The following is a 20,246-nucleotide window of genomic DNA, read 5'->3' as shown; positions in this document are numbered from 1 at the left end:
AGGAAGACTGCTTACCATTTTGACAGGTAAAACTCATAAAGTCGGACTGGGCATCTTAGTGGATTGTCAGTATTCTCTGCCATCTCCACACCCACGGGGACCTCGTCATCTTCATTTCGTTTCCTCTTGCCAATAGCCAGTTTATCTTGAGATGGGAAATAATTATCAAAAGATCAGAAAAATCTTTACTCCCATGCTCAAGACATCCACTGAGCTTTGTCTCCGGTCAGAACTGTCACTCCCTTTCTCCTCCCTTTCACTTAGTCATTCAACAAGCATGACCTATGCAGGTGCTGGAGAGTAATGTAAGTACTAGGTAATAGCACTGAACAAAACAAAGTCCCTGTTCTATAAAATTTATGTTCCCCTGCTTACAAAGTGAGCCAAATGCATGGTACTAGAGAGTTAGGTCTTACTTTTGAGCCTGACTTTGTTACGAAATTTTATCACGTGTATCTTAAGCCATAGCAAGGTAAAGCAGGAACAAAAAGGGTTCAGACAGAAGAGATCAAGGTATAAGTTGTCACCTAGTTATCTGAAAATATTTTCACTGTAGAAAACGGTTTTTCAAGTTTCTTTTATTTGTCAGTTTTATGAGAAATGGGATCTTTGCTGGGAAAAGAAATTCTCAGTAAAGTTGGCCATTTGGTAAGAAAGGAGCAAATCCTTTTTCACCAACAGAATTTTGTGGAGGCTAAGGGTTATCAAAAAGAAACCAGGGTGAAAACATGGAAAGTAAGGCTTTTTCTTTCCCACCTTCTCCATTCAGGCTTCAAGAGAATAGCAGTGGGTGGTGGATCTGCTGTGAACCTGAGGAAAAAGGTTTTCTTCTTCTTTTCTTACAGCTGCTCTGAATAGCTGGCAAAGAACTTTCCCCAGCTTCCTGTATTAGTTATTACTTAAAATTCACCCCAGTCTTCTATTTAGAGGATACCTAAATATAAAGAGTTGCTCATTCAGAGAAGAAGCTAAACTTACTACCAATCTTGTCAAGCACCTCAACAGAAAGCGGAAATGTAACCTGAATGCCTCTCCCTCCCACAATATTTATTAAGAGCACAAAATGGGTTATATATGAACAAAATGAAGGAGATAGGACATAGATATAATAATAGTTATATTTTCTAAAGAGAAAGGGCAAATGACAAAAAAGTTAACACAAACATGAACATCACAATTATTCTTTATAGATTTTAGTTTCAGTGATTTTATTTTTTTTCTTTTCTTTTTTTTTTTAATTTTTTTTTTCCAACGTTTATTTATTTTTGGGACAGAGAGAGACAGAGAATGAACGGGCGAGGGGCAGAGAGAGAGGGAGACACAGAATCGGAAACAGGCTCCAGGCTCTGAGCCATCAGCCCAGAGCCCGACGCGGGGCTCGAACTCACGGACCGCGAGATCGTGACCTGGCTGAAGTCGGACGCTTAACCGACTGCGCCACCCAGGCGCCCCTAGTTTCAGTGATTTTAAATGCTCACATTCAAAATATGTATTTCACTCTTATCCCAAGGAAGTAATAACTTGATTTTGGGAATTTTAGAACTTACAATTTTGGTCAAAATTGATACATTTATTTTCTAGTTCCATAATACATTAATTTTTTTAATGTTAAAAACAAACTATTACTTAATAGGCTTTTTTGGAATGTAAGATAAACCTTCTACGAAAATTGTCACTGCTGGTATTATTCTACTGTGTACAAAAGCAATACAGATCTTCCTTGACCACGATGGTGTTACAACCTGATACAGCCATCCTAAGTCGAAAATGCATTTAATACATGTAACCTACTGAACATCATAGCTTAAACATGCTCAGAACACTTATACAGTCTACAGTTGGGCAAAATCTTCTAATACATATAATAAGCCTATTTCATAATAAAGAACTGACTATCTCATGTAAATGATTAAATACGGTACTGAAAACACAGAATGGCTGAATGGGTGCAGAATGGCTGTAAGCATATGGGTTGTTTACCCTCGTGATCATGGGGCTGACAGGGGGCTACAGACTGCTGCTGTCAGCACCACAAGAGAGGATCATACTGTATTCCACTAGTTTGAGAAAATATCAAAAGTCAAAATTCAAAGCATAGTTTCTACTGAATGTATATTGCTTTCTCAGGATTGTAAAGTTAAAAAATTATTAAGTCAAACTCCATCTGTATACTCTAGGCCAGGTTCTAAGGTTCTGCAGAAACAGATAGTTAATGTGAACTAAAAAGTGGTGCTCTGGTTAAAAAAAAAAAAAAAAAAAAAAAAAAAAAGATTTAGAAACAGATTTAAAAATTAGGCAAGTTCCTTTTACCTAGCAATTGGCCACTCTGTTGCCTCTAAATCAGTGATTCTGATCCTTAGCTGCAGATTTTAATTCCCTGGGAAGTTGTAAAATGCAAATTATTTGAGGGGCACCTGGGTGGTTCAGTCAGTTATGCGTACGACTTGGATTCAGGTCATGATCTCACGGTTCACAAGTTTGAGCCCCGTGTCAGGTTCTCTGCTGTCAGTGCAGAGCCTACGTCAGATCCTCTCTCTCTCTCTGCCCCTCCCCCACTTGCACATTTTCTCTCTCTCTCTCTCAAAAATCAACAATTAAAAAAAAGAAAAGGAAAAATGCAAATTATTCGGGCTCTAATCTTGACCAATTAAATCAGAATTTCTAGTTTATTTATTTATTTTTTAATTTTTTTTAACGTTTATTTATTTTTGAGACAGAGAGAGACAGAGCATGAACAGGGGAGGAGCAGAGAGAGAGGGAGACACAGAATCTGAAACAGGCTCCAGGCTCTGAGCTGTCAGCACAGAGCCCGACGCGGGGCTCGAACTCACGGACCGTGAGATCATGACCTGAGCCGAAGTCGGACGCTTAACCGACCAAGCCACCCAGGCGCTTTCTAGTTTAAAAGCCAATAAAAGTATAGGGAGGCAAGTGATTCCTCTCATTTTGTGGCAAGCCTTTAACCTAACGCTGACAATAAAAAAGCATCTAAATTTTAAATTAAAGTTACACTCTTCCGTGTCTAGAGTTTACAGTTACTCTTCTGTGATAAGTCTATTTGAATACCAACAGGGCTTCAAACGGAAATCTCACAAACTCCCCCACACACCTGGTTCTGACTCCTGCTTTTGTAAAGGTGGGAAGAACCTCAAATATGTCATCTTGGTGCTGTACTTCAGAGTCCTGGTCCGTCTCATCACATGGGCAAAGGAAAGCTTCAAGTGCTCAGTAACATTCTTGAGTTGAAAGTATTTGGTATTGAAGAAAAGGAGGGTGTTCAAGAGGACAATTGGTGAGTAAGCGCCCAGCTGTTTGCATTCCCACAAATGCTCTTCTTCAATGCGAGAAAACATGTAACCTGCACCAGAAGGAGGACAGAAGTAACAGTACTAAGCTCCTGCTAAACAGGACTAAATAATTTCTCCAGTTCTCAGATAGGAAGATATAAAGGAAATGACCAATTGCTCCCATCTTTCCCCTGCTCCCTTATATGGAAAACCAAAAAAAATACCACAAAAGAAAAAAAGATGTCTGTCTGAGGCAGACAGACACTGGGAGCAACCCCCTGAAACAGTTTTAATCTATTGTTATTTTAGACCAGGGTTTGGCAAACTTTTTCTATAAAGAGCCGGATGTAAATATTTTAAGTACTGTGGGCCATTCAGGCTCTGAACAACTTTGTTGTTATTGAAAATAAGGGGCAGCAGAAAACACATAAACAAATAGCTGTGGCTATATACCAATTAAATTTATTTATACATACAAATATGAATTTTATATAATTTTCATTTACCACAAATTATTATTATCTTTACATTTTGTCCCGACCATTTTTAGCTCATGGACTATCCAAAAACAGGCAGCAGGCCAGATTAAGCAGTTTGTAGACTCCTGTTTGAGAGTATTAGGCTTACTGTTAACTGGTTCAGTTTTATTTTAGCTAAGAACATTAGAAGGCAGATAGTTCCTTCACTCCCTCACACTCCCTCGTATTTTAAATTTACATTAAGAGTAATTACTTCATGATGACTTTTATGGGATTTTTCTCGAAAAGCAGATGTCTTACAGAAGAATTAAGATGAATATACTGTTAAATGTACACTCCTCATGTCAGCCCTTAAATGCAGGTCTTCCCTTATGTTCTCTGAACAATCCTCTTTGCTGCTGCTTATGCATTCTATTCCTGGGAGCCTAACCATAAACATGAATTTATTACTTCCAACTCTATCTCCCTAGCTGCCTCTTTGAATGCTAACTGCATCAAGCCACCACCCTACTCAGAATCCTTCAAAGTTGCTCTACAACCCAACCAAAGAGGCAAAAATTCCTGAACATCACATTCAACCTCTCCATTCACAGCCAAGGAGCCCAAGACTAGGAGTAAATTAGGGAGCTGTCCAACAACATATGGTCAAAGACAATTCAAGGATGAAGATTTAACTCTTGTAATAACCCATACAGGGTATTTATAATAAACTGCTGAAGAAGGACCACTGCTAACAGGTAGTGTCTACAAGTAAAGTATGTGCCAGCTACTGGTATAGTGTGCAACTACACTACCAATATCGGACCAAAAATGGTTTCTAAGAAGTAAATACAACCTCCAGTTGTTTTTTTTTTTTTTTATTTTCAATGGTATATACCTATACATACACTATATGGAAGTTATAATTCTACTTAAATAATAAGCCAAAGACTTCCTCCTCAAAACTCCAAATATCTCATGAATCAAGACAGAAACATAAATGAACAGTTTATAAAAAGATAATCATAAAAATTAACCAATTTAAGAATGCATATCAAGAAAAGAATCAAAATAAAAAATAAGCATCCTACCATTAGGAAGTATTGTAGGTTCCCATATTTTCAAGAGTTTGGTAAGTTCAATCATAAATCTGGAATAGGGCTCAGTAAAAATATTATCTATTCTACCATTTTCAAACAGGTACTACAAGAGAAAAAATGGAAACATATATGTTGATACAAAGAAAACACAAGTTTTTTTTTTTTTTTAAGATTATTTTAAGGAATAAAGTTGACCCTTAATTTTTGCCGTTAACGTTATGAACCATTTTAAGAACACATCTTAAAATACCAGGATTTAAGCTATAAAGGTTCTTTTCTTTTTTTTTTTTTTTTAAGTTTATTTATTTATTTTGAGAGAGATAGAGATAGTATGAATGGGGGACGGGCAGAGAGAGAGAGAGAGAGAGAGAAAGAGAGGGAGAGAGAGAGGCTGCCAGTGTGGAGACCAATGTGGGGCTCAAACCTGTGAAGGCATGAGATCATGACCTGATCTGAAACCAAGAGTCAATGTTTAACCAACTGAGCCACCCAGGTCCCCCTATAAAGGTCCTTTTCATATGAACTGTCCTTGTCTCAAGCACTGAGCTTGCAAGGTAAAATTTTCTCAGTTCATAAAACTGATATACCAAAAATTGGTTCTAGTTTGGTATTTTCCAAATCCTTTTCGAATTCAAAGGATCTATCTGCAAATGTGTTCTCAGAAGGTTTTGGGTTTTTTAGCACAGTTACAAGATCCCTTCCTGAAATAATATAGTTAGCTAGTGTCAGGTGACCTAAGGATAGCCAAATTTTAAACCACAGCTCTCAACTCTCTACCCCACAACCCAGACTTCAAAAAGTTCAAGTCTAATTATAGGATGTAAAACTATGCTAATTATAACCATCAAGAACCATATCACAGAATGGGGAAACAAGAAACAGTTTGGGTAAACTACTGTTAAAAAACATCTTGAAGGTGCAGGGTAGGTCAAATGAAATCACTCAGGGAAATACAACACAAGGTATAATTACATGCTTAAAATCTTTTGGTGTTTTTTATGATTTGGGATTTCTAATTTATTTATCTATAGATATTTTGGTTTTCTGCTTTTCTAGCCAATGTATGACCTGGAGAAAAATTGTATTGCCAGTCAAATCTTGTTTTGGCTAATAAAAATTATATACCATTTCAACATGCATTTCTATAGGCCTCTTCAAAGGCAATTCATGCCACTGCCAGATTATAGTTTTATTGTTGAGAAGTGTTCATCTTTTTCTTCTTTTAAAGTTATTTTCACAATGTAAGCATAATAAATCTTCATTATGGAAAAAGTTTAAAATACAGAAAACGTGGAAGAATGACATGCTCCCAACTCACTAAACATCAGAAACACACAGAGTTGAGTTTTATACATTTACTCAAACATATGAGTACATATAAAATCCATGTTTTTTAAATTACTTCCCCCTTAGATCAGGAACACGACAAAACTGCCTGTTCTTGCCACTTTCATTACTGTACTTGAAGTCCTAGCCAGAGTAAGCAGGCAGGAAAAACAAATAAAAGGCATTCAGACAGGAAAGGTCCTAAGGAGTAAAAATATCTCCATTTACAAATGACACGAGCCTATATAGGGACAATTCTAAAGAATACACACATACACGCGCACACACAAAATTGTTATTAGAGTTAATAAATGAATTCAGCAAAGGATACAAGCAACACAAAAATCACTTGCAATGAATAATCCAAAAAGGAAATTAAGAAAACAATTCAATTTACAATCGTACTGTAAAGAATACTCAAGAATAAATTCAACAAAGGAGGTACATGACTTATACAGCTAAAGGTAGAAAAAAACAAAAACAAAAAACTGCTAAGAAATTAAAGACCTAAGTAAAACATCTCATATTCATGGATTTGAAGATAATATTGTTAAAATGGAAAAATTCCCCAAAGCACTCTAAAGATTCAGTGCAATCCTAATCAAAATCTCAATGGCTTTTTTTCTTTTCTTGCATAAAGGGAAGGAAAGGCCAATCCCAAAATTCATATGGAATTACAAGGAACCTCAAATCACCAAATAAATCTTGAAGAATCATACTTCCTATTTCAAAATTTATTACAAAGCAACAGTAATCAAAATAGCATGTATCACCATAGGAATAACCATATAGACCAATGTATCAGAATTGAAAGTCCAAAATAAACACATAAATTTAGTCAAATGTTTTTCAATAAGGATGTCAAGACTGTTCAATAAAGAGACAACAGTCTCTTCAATAAATGGTGGTAGGAAAACTGGATATCCACATATACAGTTATCCCTAAGTCAGATGTATCCCTACCCTACGTGAGATATAAAACTGAATTCAAAATGGATCAGTGACTTAAACATAAGAACTAAAAGCCAAAAACTTAAAAGAACACATAGAGGTAAATCTTTATGAACTTGAATTTGACAATGGATTCTTAGATGATGACACCAAAAGCACAAGCAACAGAAAAAATAAACTGAACTTCATCAAAATCCAAAATTTCTGTGCCTCAAAGTAGAAGACTGAAAAGAAAACTCAGAGACTAAGAAAAAATATTTGCAAATCACGTATCTGTCAGAGTTTAATATCCAGAATACATAAGGAAATCCTACAACTCAACAACAAAAAAACAAACAACAAATTAAGAAATGGAGCAAAGGACTTAAATATTTATCCAAAGAGGATACACAAATGGCCAACAAATACATGGAAAAATGTTCAGTGACATTAGTCATTAGGAAAATGCAAATCAAAACCATAATGAGATACTACCTCATACCCATCAGATAACTTTTAAAAAAAAAAAAAAGGAAATTAACAAACATTGGCGAGAATGGAGAGAACAGACCCTTTGTACACTGCTGCTGGCAACATAAAATGGTGCAGTCACTGTGGAAACTGTTTTGGTGGCTCCTCAACAAGCTTATCATGGAGTTCCTATTTGACCATGTGGTTCCACTGGTAGGCACAGACCCAAAAGAAAACAGATGTTCAAACAAAAATTTGTACATGAATGTTCACAGTATCATTCACTATTTGTAATAACCAAAAGGTAGAAATAACTCAAATGTCCACAAACAGATGGATAAGAAAAATGTGGTATATCCAAAAATGAAATAATTCAGCCATAAAAAGGTACTGATTCATGCTACACAGGTTAAACCTGGAAGAAGCCAGACACAAAAGGCCACATAATTGTATAATCCTGTTTATATGATATATCCAGAACAAGGAAATCCACAGAGATAGAAAGCAGATTCATGGTTGCCAGGCACTAAGCAGAGGAAGTAATAGGGAGTGGCTGCTTAATGGGTTATGAGATTTCCAGTTAGGAAAACACAGTGATATTTTGGAAAAACACAGTGATGACAACTGCACACCATCATGAATGCACTTAAGGACACTGAACTGTACATTTTAAAATGGTAAGCTTTATAATATGTGTATTTTGCCACAATATAAATAAATATTGCACAACACAGTCGTGCAAGTTACTTTAAAAATATGTCTCTTGGGGGCAGGCACCTGGGTGACGCAGTCGGTTAAGGGTCCAAATTCTGCTCAGGTCATGGCCTGATGGTTCACAATTTCCAGCCCCACGTCAGGCTTTTTGCTGATAGCTCAGAGCCTGGAGCCTGCTTCAGCTTCTACGTCTCCCTCTCTGGCCCTCACCCACTCAACACACTCTCTCTCTCTCTCTCAAAAGCAAATAAACCTTAAAAAAACTTTTTTCAATGTGTCTCTAAGAGTTTTCCATGCAAAAATGTGTAAGAGCAATTCATTGCTTTTTAACTATTGTATGGTATTTAACAGTACAGACATATTATAGTTGATTGAACATTACTGTTTTAATGAACACATAGGTGGTTTCCAATTTTTTGCTGTTGAAAAAGTTATAATAAAAATACCAGTCTATGTACATGTGTGCATTTCTTGGGGGAGAAATACTGATCAATGGATTTGCTACACTGAAGAACCTACAAGCATATTTTTTAAATGTTTATTTATTTTTGAGGGAGAGACAGACTGTCTGTGGGGGAGGGGCACAGAGGGAGACACAGAATTAGGAACAGGTTCCAGGCTCTGAGCTGTCAGCACAGAGCCCGATACAAGGCTCGAATCATGAACCGAGAGATCATGACCTGAGCCGAAATCGGATACTTAACCAACTGAACCACCCAGGTGCCCCGAATCTACATGCATTTAATGTTTTATTTGCCACATCAACTTGCCCTCTGAAAAGGCCTCCAACAGTAATATGTTTTCATTAATACTTGGTATTATTGAACTTCTCAACCTTTCAATTTTTAATCAGTTTAATGGGTGACATTTTTCCTTGATTATAGTTAAGTAACCTTTTACATCAGGGAGATAGTCCAACACAGTGATCTTAAGAATGGACTCTGGGGGCGCCTGGGTGGCTCGGTCGGTTAAGCGTCCGACTTTGGCTCAGGTCACGATCTCACGGTCCGTGAGTTCGAGCCCCGCGTCGGGCTCTGTGCTGACAGCTCAGAGCCTGAAGCCTGTTTCAGATTCTGTGTCTCCCTCTCTCTCTGCTCCTCCCTTGTTCATGCTCTATGTCTCAAAAATAAATAATCGTTAAAAAAAAAAAAAATTAAGAATGGACTCTGAAAATAAATTACCTGGATTCACATCCTGGCCCTGCCACTTACTACATTTGAGGCCTTAAACAATACTTTAACTCACTGTGCCTCAACAGAAAATGGTGATGATAACAGTCCTTATGTATCAGAGGGGCACGCTCACAAGTGAATGAGTTAATATATGAAATAAGCTTATATTAATAATACACACAGCATACACAGTAAATGACTGTTAGACATTCCTAACACATTTTGCCTGTTAGCTGTATGTTAATTCTGCTATTTGCCTATTTATTTCTTTTTGCCAATTCCCCTTCTCAGCTAATGTTAACAGTGGTGGTACAGGTGTTGATATTATGGTTGGGTTTAATTTATTTCTTTACACTTTAATGTATTTTCAAAATTCTTTACACTTAGCATAACCATTTTTATAATCAGGAAAGAAAACAAAACAGGAAGCACATCTAAGATGTGAGCTTAAGTTACATTTTAAAATTCCTTATGGTTAAGGAAAGTTTATTTCTTGTCAGAACTGGTAAAAGGTTTATAGTATTTACTTCCTATCACCGATAGGTAAATATTGTTAACTTATAACCTCTTTTTAATAGTATTATTATAAAAATCATTTATTAATATAAACAACAGGATAAATACACTGGAAAAAACTTTTTATAAGGTTATGATTTGTCTCACAAATTAGAGTATATTTTATAGATAGCAGAGTATCTGGTATGTAAAGCAGTTTGTGACTGAATTCACAGCAATGGCCACACGTTTTGATTATGTTCAAGTCGGAATATGAATCACTGCCACAATATTTCTTACTCCTTGACACCTGCACTGATAAAATATGAGAATGTTTTTAGATCCATAATATCATAAACTCTAAAAGCTCAGAAAGTGTTCAGAATCTTCAAAATTTTTACCTAACCAAAATGCATGTGTGGTACATAGTAGGTGCCCAATACATTTTCATTGAAAGAGCCTATAAAATTCCTCTCATGTGTTGACTTTCTTTTTTGTTTTCCTTTATTTTTATTTTAGAGACAGAGTGCAAGTGGAGGAGGGGGGAGGGAGGGAGGGAGGGAGAGAGACAGACAGACAGACAGACAATAGGAGAGAGGGAAAGAGGGAAAGAGGGGGAGAAGGGGAGGGGGAGAGGGAGGGAGAGAGGGAGAGGGAGAGAATACCTTAAGTACTGAGCATGGGGCTCAATCCCACAACCCTGGGATCATGACCTGAGCTGAAATGAAGAGTTGTATGTTCAACCAACTGAGCCACCAAGGCACCCCTTGTATGTTGATTTTAAAAACATCTTTTACAATCTAGAAATTGTATCAAAATATAATGGGAACAATATTTTAATAACAAAGGTGCTATTTCGATTCTGTGGGGAAAATGAATGCTACCTGTGTAACTAGATAACCCATCATAAATGTTATTCATCTGAAGTAAACGTGTATCATACACAAAAATGAATTCTGGATGTATTAAAGATGTCAATATAAAAAGTATGTATTTTAGAAAGAAATCTATGAGAATTTAAATTTAAACACATAAGTAGGAAGACCATCCTAAGCAACACAGAAAAATCAGGAATTATAAAATAAATGCATATTATTAAACTGTGTAAAAAGGAAAGCTTTCTGAATGGCAAAACAAAACTGAAAGGCAAATATACACTAGAAAAATTTAACTCAAGCACTTAGAGTTCATATCCCCAACATAAAAGAGATCCTACAGAAAGAGAGGAAAATCCAAATGACCAACAGCATACAAAGACATACTACTTCATAAAATTGGAAAATAAAAATTGGAGCCACCAGATGCCATTTTTTTTAATCCATCAGAATAATAAATAGTAAAAAGAGTAGTGGTAAGGAGAATTCAAGAAATGGGCGCACACAACACTGCTGGTAAGACTGTTAATTACTATAATCATTCTGGAAAGTTATCTGAAAACATCTTAAAATTAGAGAAATCTATGTATGTTTTAACCTAAAAATAAAAGCCCCAGTTCATCAGGTATGCAAACAAAATATTTACTGAAACACTGTTTATAAGAATAAGGGGGGAATACGGACTTCAAGCTGTACTACAAAGCTGTAATCATCAAGACAGTATGGTACTGGCACAAAAACACACTCAGATCAATGGAACAGAACAGAAATGGACTCACAAACGTATGGCCAACTAATCTTTGACAAAGCAGGAAAGAAGAGCCAATGGAATAAAGACAGTCTCTTCAGCAAGTGGTGCTGGGAAAACTGGACAGCGGCATGCAGAAAAATGAACCTGGACCACTTTCTTACACCATACACAAAAATAAACTCAAAATGGAGGAAAGACCTAAATGTAAGACAGGAAGCCATCAAAATCCTCAAGGAGAAAACAGGCAAAAACCTCTTTGACCTTGGCTGCAGCAACTTCTTACTCAACATGTCTCCAGAGGCAAGGGAAACAAAAGCAAAATTGAACTATTGGGACCTACCTCATCAAAACAAAAAGCTTCTGCACAGTAAGGGCAATAATCAGCAAAACTAAAAGGCAACCGACAGAATGGGAGAAGATATTTGCAAATCACATATGAGATAAAGGGTTAGTATCCAAAATCTATAAAGAACTTGTCAAACTCAACATCCAAAAAACAAATAATCCAGTGAACAGATGGGCAAAAGATGTGAATAGACACTTCTCCAAAGAAGACATCCAGATGGCCAACCGACACATGAAAAAACGCTCAACATCACTCATCATCAGGGAAATAAATACAAATCAATACCACAATGAGATACCACCTCACACCTGTCAAAATGGCTAACATTAACAACTCAGGTAACAACAGATGTTGGCAAGGATGTGGAGAGAGAGGATCTCTTTTGTACTGCTGGTGGGAATGCAAGCTGGTGCCGCCACTCTGGAAAACATTATGGTGGGTGCCTGAGTGGCTCAGTTGGTTAAATGGAAAACAGTATGGAGATTCCTCAAAAAATTAAAAATATACCCTATGACCCAGCAATTGCACTACTAGGTATTTATCCAAGGGATACAGGTGTGCTATTTCAAAGGGACATATGCACCCCAATGTTTATAGCAGCACTATCAACAGCCAAAGTATGCAAGGAGCCCAAATGTCCATCATGGATAACGAATGGATAAAGAAGATGTGAGATGTGTGTGTGTGTGTGTGTGTGTGTGTGTGTGTGTGTGTGTGTGTGTATATATATATGTATGTACGTGTATATACATATACACGTACGTATATATACATATACACGTACGTGTATAAACATATACACGTATATGTATATGTATATACATATACATATACACACACACACACAAACACACACATGAAGTATTAAACGGCAATCAAAAAGAATGAATTCTTGCCATTTGCAACTACGTGGATGGAACCAGAGGGTATTATGCTAAGCGAAATTAGAGAAAGACAACAATCATGACTTCACTCATATGAGGACTTTAAAGATACAAAACAGATGAACTAAGGGAAGGGAATCAAAAATAAAATAAAAACAGGGAAGGGGACAAAACATAAGAGACTCAAATGTGGAGAACAAACAGAGGGTTACTGGAGGGGTTGTGGGAGGGCGGATGCGCTAAATGGCTAAATGGGTAAGGGGCATTAAGGAATCTACTCCTGAAATCACTTTTGCACTATATAACTAACTTGAATGTAAATTAAAAAAAAAAAAATTAATTAAAAAAAAAAAAAAGAAGGGGGGAATAACCTGAATGTACAAAAGAAAAAATGGTGAATAACTGGTATATTCATACTCTGCAGTATTATGCAGCTTTCTGTATAAAGGAAGAAACTTCATTTATATTCAATTGGAGGGACAAACAGATTGGGAAAAATAAGCTGCAGGGGTGCCTGGGTGATTCAGGAGATTAAGCGTTGGGACTCTTGATTTCAGCTCACGTCATGATCTCATGGTTCATGAGATTGAAACCTCCATCAGGCTCTACAGTGACAGAGCAGAGCCTGCTTGGGATTCTCTCTCTCTCTCTCTCTCTCTCTCTCTCTCTCTCTCTCTCTCTCTGTCTCTCTCTCTGCCCCTCCCCTGCTTGTGTGCATACTCTCTCTCAAAATAATAAACATTTAAATTTTTAAAAAAAGTAAGCTGAAAAAAATGTGTATGGTATGAGCTCTATTTTGCTAAACAGTAAGCAAAACAAGAATAAATGTATAAATGCATAATGCATAAGAATAAATGCATAAATGTATAGCACAGAAGAAGGTACATGAATGACAGATGTTACAATACTGGTTACCTCAGAGACTGGGAATGGAAGTAGATAAAATTTTCCTTAAATGCCTCACTGTTTTAATAATTACAGTGAGCACAAACTACTTGTATAATTAAGAAATAAACTTTAATAAATGCCTAAATAAAAGAACCCACCTCCCCCATCATACACCTGGAAGAAAATTTGGCAAACAGAGAAAAGTCAACAATACCCAAGGCACTACCACCCTAAGACGATAACCACGATAACTGCTGTCAACATTTTTTTGGTGCATTTCATTTTACTATGTATTTATATGATTGGGTTTTAAATCACTGTGTTAACATGTATTCGTACTCTCATTTTGTTCATTTAGTCCTTTAATATTAATATTTTTATGTTACTAGAAGTTACTTTGTAAACAATTTTTATTGGTTATGTAATATACTTTATAAATATACTATAATTTACTTAAACATAACACTCTATCTACCTTTGATATAAACATAACACTAATATCTAGCTTTGACAGACTCCCAAAAAGGGAATTACTTGGTGAAAGAGTATGAACATTTGGTGTGCTGGATGGCTCAGTTGGTTGAGCATCCTACTTTGGCTCAGGTCATGATCTCGCGGTTCGTGGGTTCGAGCCCTGCATCGGGCTCTGTGCTGACAGCTCGGAGCCTGGAGCCTGCTTCACAGTCTCTTTCTCTCTCTGCCCTTCCCTTGCTCACATTCTCTCTCTCTCTCTCTCTCTCTCTCTCTCTCTCTCTCTCTCTCTCAAAAATGAATAAACGTTAAAAAAATTTAAAAAAAAAGTATGAACATTCAAAAATATTCCTGAAACATATGTTCAAGTGTATACTAATTATCACCAGCTATGAAGGCAAATCCCCTCCTCAAAGAAGTCCTATCAACAATAAGTGTTATAATTATTTTATTCTTGCTAATGTGATAGACAAAAAATGGTAACCTGTTATTTTAATATGCATTTAAAGTACATACATATATATACATATTCACCTATATTACTTTTTTGTGAATTGGCTATTCTTGCCTTTTTTGTCCATTTAATAATTAAATGCACCATCCTCATTTTCTGTTATTCTACAGAGTCTCAATTTGGCTTACAAAAGACTATATGATCAAGACTTTTAAATCAGGGTCAGTGGTTCATTAGAACAGAATATAAAAGTAACACCAAACAACCAATACACACTATAGTTTTTCAGTTTGAATCGTAAGTTCTATGAGAATTATTAAAAATGCAATACATTTTAGAACAATTACTGAATTTGATACCTGCTGAATTCCAAGGCACAAGTATAAGATACTGTCTGGATCATATTTTTCACCATTTGGTCTCCGCACCTCTTGGATAAACTGGCATAAACCCAAACTCAACTCAGCAAAAGTGCAGGACAGAATATCTTCCTTCAGCTTGATAGAACGGACTATGGAAAGGTAGAAAACATCTGAAATATTAACTTATAAGAAACACAGTAACACAACTTTATTCACTAAAAAACACTGACCACTAATGTGCCCCCAGGCATTGCAGTGAACACTGGTGAATACATGGATTACAGACAAATCCAGCTCTCAAGGCTTTTTCAATTAAAGAAATGAAAACAATGTAGTACCAGGTGCTATGACAGAGGTTTTATTTAAGAAGGATTCTAGGAAAACAAATAAGGAACATCCAACAGGGAAGGGTCAGGTGAGATTCTGCAGGATGTGATACTAATGCCAGACCTTGAAAGGTGAAAAAGAATTAAACAGGTGAATAAAGAATTCCAATCTGAGGATGTAAAAAATTTTCCCAAAGCATATTCCACAAAATACTAGCAATATGAGAGCTGGACAAACCCGGGTTTCTAAGATCTGATAAATTTGGAAAACAGCAGCATATTATATTTGCCTCTAAAGAATTCACAATGGTATATAAAAGGCTTATGAAAGGTTCTGGGAATATCTGCATTAAAATGCTGTTTAACTTTCTCTAACTCAGATTTATGTGCATATAGAACACTTAAATAACATATAAAAATGTCATGTCCTTAGAAATGCTGGAATACACAAAAAATGAAAAGGTTCAGGGGATTTAGATATACCGGAGAAAATCAAGAAAGGCAGATGGGAGCAGATCATGGTAAACCTTACATAGCATATTAAGGCTTTGAAATCAACTAAGAACTGAATTAATTTTGGGAGAGTTACCCAATTTGATTTGTAGAGATACTACTTCAGTAGAGATCCTACTTCAATTCAGATTAGAATTGAAACACTCTTCCTAGTCACTGCTCATCTATATTGAGACAAGACTGCATGTTTCCAAAGATACACTTGAGTTCCCCTGAAATGATTTTGCAAAAGGTAAAAGTGGTGGCTCAGAGGGCAAGGACCATGTTTGACCTTTTCACCAAAGCACCTAACCACTATGTCTGCTAACCACCTAGCACATAAATTCAGTAAGTATTTTTTTGATGAACGAGTAGCAAAAATGAGTAGGCATCCCCTGTGGCTATTGCATTTAGGGCTGGTAGTCTAACATAGTATTACCTCTTCATTCTCATTATCCTTCTTTCTTTTTTAAAACAAAGAGTGCTGTGGCTCAAAGTGGTTGGTAAAGGGACCAATAAACCTCCACAAGAGGAGTATATTTATATAACTCTGTAGAGATTACACTTGATCTGTAGGAACTGAATGAGTCATAGACCACAGCAGCCACTAACTAAAAGCCAGCAGGATACACTGAGGTGAAGCCAAGAGTGCATGCAACTACTAAGTTGTTAGATAGAAGGTATAGTTGGAAACAGGCAAAAAAAATCTAGTGACAAGGACATACTCATTCATTCCTGCCCTATCTCATTCCACAAAGATTATAGTAAGTATATTACATAAAACAAAGATAATAAAAAAGGAAAATATAAAATGAAAACAAAAGTTTAGAATAGGAATTTCAAAACCAAGGCAGGGGCAATGGGGGAGTTAATGTGGGCTCTAAAATTATACACTGTTGTTCTATGTGAAGTGTTTATTGGGTTCCAAATTTCCCAGCACCCAGTCTCACAGAGCTTGTTATTAGGAAAAATTTCTACAGAAGAGGCAAGGCTTTTCCAGGTACTTTTCTTAACACCAACACCAACAACAGAAGTTCCATGTGGGTTAGGTTACAGATACAGGGCTCAAGAAGGCAGATTTGAGCCACCCTCATAGTGTTGGAAAAAGGAACAAAATTCCTCATATTTGCATAACGAAATCATGCCTGTACAACCTTACCTTTATAGAGCTTATGCTCTTTATAACTGAGAGTAGGATATTAATTTCTCTCTTTTACCATAACACTTCAAATACTAAATATTCCATTTACAAATTTAAAATTGACAATAATATTAAAAGTGATTCAGAAAATTCAGATTACAAGCAGAGAAATGATTTTTACCTCTACAGCCTGGCTCTGAGGATTCTTGAGAGAGTACATGGTCTTGAGCACTTCCTAAAGGGTCAGAACATGGGCTAGATGCAGCATGTTCAACACCTGACAAGGAGAAAAAAGAAATAAGAAGTTAAATAAAAATGGGAAAAATTTTAAGGCAGGCCAAAACCAAAGTTTTATGGGATTTTTGACCTAGTACGTATCCCTTTTGTGTAGATTAATGACTTGCACTCTATCCTCCCAACCACCTTAAGATACAAATTCATGCTGTGTATTTACCGCCACATTTCAGATCCCCCTGATCTTCCTTGGCATTTTTCCACTGAACCCAGTTCTTCCAGGCATTTACCCCGTACATGTATTTCAGTGTCATCCCAGACACTGAGCACCCCTGAAAGGCTCCTTGAATAAGACTTCTGGGCTCCACAGCCACTATAGACTTCTTCCGTCCCTGTAAGAATTCCAAAAATTTATAAAATATAAAATTTAGTTTTGAATCTTTAAGAAACAAGCTCTCAAAGAGAGAAGGGAAAAATTTACAGAATATGCAATTTTTATTAGATCCTAAAGATTCAGAATTCTTAAAGCTAGAAAGAAGCTTTAGAGATTAATCCAATCCATATGGGAAAAGAAAAAAAGAGAGTTAAATGCAGAACTGTAATGATTACTAACACTTAAATACTCACTATATTCCAGATACTGGACCCATCCAGTGAGGTATGAACAACCATTTTTACCATTCAGGTCTATTTCATGAAAAACAAGAGTAGATCATATTCTGGGATAAAAAAACAAGCCTCCATAAATTCTCTAACTATAATCAAGTTAAACTAGATACCTGTAGTGGAACAATATTAAGAAAATCCTCAAAAATTGGAAATTAACCAACACATTTATAAATACTCATGGTCAAAGAAGAAACCACAAATGCAATTAGAAAATATTTTGAACGTCAGTGAAAACAAAAACCAAGCATTTTTTTCCCACAGTGCTAAAGCTTACAATGACATTTATAGTATTAAAATGTGTCTATGCGGGGCGCCTGGGTGGCGCAGTCGGTTAAGCATCTGACTTCAGCCAGGTCACGATCTCGCGGTCCGTGAGTTCGAGCCCCGCGTCAGGCTCTGGGCTGATGGCTCAGAGCCTGGAGCCTGCTTCCGATTCTGTGTCTCCCTCTCTCTCTGCCCCTCCCCCGTTCACGCTCTGTCTCTCTCTGTCCCAAAAATAAATAAAAAAAAAAAAAGTTGAAAAAAAAAATGAAAAAAAAATGTGTCTATGAAAAATAAGTCTAAAATCAATAATCTAAGCTTTATCTTAAGAAACTAGAAAAAGTTGGGGCGCCTGGGTGGCTCAGTCGGTTAAGCGTCCGACTTCAGCCAGGTCACGATCTCGCGGTCCGTGAGTTCGAGCCCCGCGTCGGGCTCTGCGCTGACTGCTCAGAGCCTGGAGCCTGTTTCACATTCTGTGTCTCCCTCTCTCTCTGACCCTCCCCCATTCATGTTCTGTCTCTCATGCTCTGTCTCTGTCTCAAAAATAAATAAACGTTAAAAAAAAAAAAAAAAGAAACTAGAAAAAGCAGACCACATTAAAACCCAAAGTAAGAAAAATAAAAGAAATAATAAAAGGGCACACACATTATCAGGGAAATACAAATCAAACCACAATGAGATACCACCTTACACCTGTCAAAATGGCTAACATTAACAACTCAGGCAACAACAGATGTTGGCGAGGATGCTGAGAAAGAGGATCTCTTTTGCATGGTCGGTGGGAATGCAAGCTGGTGCAGCCACTCTGGAAAACAGTATGGAGGTTCCTCAAAAAACTAAAAATAGAACTACCTTACAACCCAGGAATTACACTATTAGGTATTTATCCAAGGGATACAGGTGTGCTGTTTTGAAGGGGCACATGCATCCCCATGTTTATAGCAGCACTATCAACAATAGCCAAAGTATAGAAAGAGCCCAAATGTCCATCGATGGATGAATGGATAAAGAAGACGTGGTATATATATACAATGGAGTATTACTTGGCAATCAAAAAGAATGAAATCTTGCCATTTGCAACTGCATGCATGGAACTGGAGGGTATTATGCTAAGTGAAATTAGAGAAAGACAAAAATCATATGACTTCACTCATATGAGGACTTTAAGAGACAAAACAGATGAACATAAGGGAAGGGAAACAAAAATAATATAAAAACAGGGAGGCGGACAAGAGACTCATAAATATGGAGAACAAACTGAGGGTTACTCGAGGGTTGTGGGAGAGGGGATGGGCTAAATGGGTAAGGGGCACTAAGGAATCTACTCCTGAAATCACTGTTGTACTATATGCTAACTAATTTGGATGTAGATTAAAAAAAAATAAAATTAAAAAAAAAAATATATATATATATGAATAAATATGTCAGAAGAAAGTAAGGTACATCCCGCAAATGCAAACTTAGCTTATCATTCAAAAAATTAATATATATCATCATTTTTAAATTTTTTCTTAAGTTTATTTTGAGAGAGAACACATGCACAAGCAAGGGGAGGGGCAGAGGAAGCACGAGAGAGAATCCCAAGCAGGTTCTCCACTGTCAGTGTGGAGCTCAGCATGGGGCTTGAACTTAAACTCAAACTCACAAACTGAGATCATGACATGAGCCGAAATCAAGAGTCAGATGCTTAACACACAGAGCCACCCAGGTGCCCCTGTATGTCATCATTTTAATAGACTCAAAAAGAAAAACCAGATGATCATTGCAATAAATACAAGAGAACCACCTGACAAAATTCAACAACACAATCATGATAAAAATTCTCAGCAAATTAAAAACAGAAGAGAACTTCCTGGACCTGACAGAGGACAACTAGGAGAAACCCACAAGTAATATCATACTTAATACTGTAAGACTGAGGGGCACCTGGCTGGCTCATTTGGTAGAGCATGTCACTCTCGATCTTGGGATCATGAGTTCGAGCCTCATGTTCAGTATAGAGATTACTTAAAAATAAAATCTTTAAAAAACAACACTGCAAGATTGAACACTTGTCCTAAGATTAAGAATAGACATGAAGACCTGCTTTCACCACTAATATTCAACATTGTACTAAAGAGCCTAGCTAGTGCAATATAT

At 36.6% G+C, this 20,246-nt stretch overlaps 1 protein-coding gene across 7 annotated transcripts in view; it reads right to left on the bottom strand.

The window, feature by feature from the left end:
- The window catches only part of ZMYM4 (zinc finger MYM-type containing 4), a 145,994-nt gene that overhangs the window by 3,542 nt on the left and 122,206 nt on the right, over positions 1 to 20,246 (bottom strand). For all 7 annotated transcript variants that reach the window (XM_086716427.1, XM_086716426.1, XM_086716430.1 and 4 more), the window contains 6 exons: positions 17,398 to 17,569; positions 17,125 to 17,220; positions 14,982 to 15,133; positions 4,837 to 4,948; positions 3,110 to 3,358; positions 16 to 145 (listed from right to left, as the gene is read on the bottom strand). In XM_086716427.1, coding sequence (XP_086572553.1) covers positions 16 to 145; positions 3,110 to 3,358; positions 4,837 to 4,948; positions 14,982 to 15,133; positions 17,125 to 17,220; positions 17,398 to 17,569 — 911 coding nt within the window. The remainder of the gene's footprint in view (positions 1 to 15; positions 146 to 3,109; positions 3,359 to 4,836; positions 4,949 to 14,981; positions 15,134 to 17,124; positions 17,221 to 17,397; positions 17,570 to 20,246) is intronic.

The sequence above is a fragment of the Puma concolor genome, chromosome C1, assembly GCF_028749965.1.
Source record: "Puma concolor isolate L17-30 chromosome C1, mPumCon1.1.hap2, whole genome shotgun sequence".
In the NCBI taxonomy this organism is placed as follows: Eukaryota; Metazoa; Chordata; class Mammalia; order Carnivora; family Felidae; genus Puma; species Puma concolor.
Note: the sequence above shows the minus strand (reverse complement) of the source record. Positions and strands in the feature narration are given on the sequence as shown.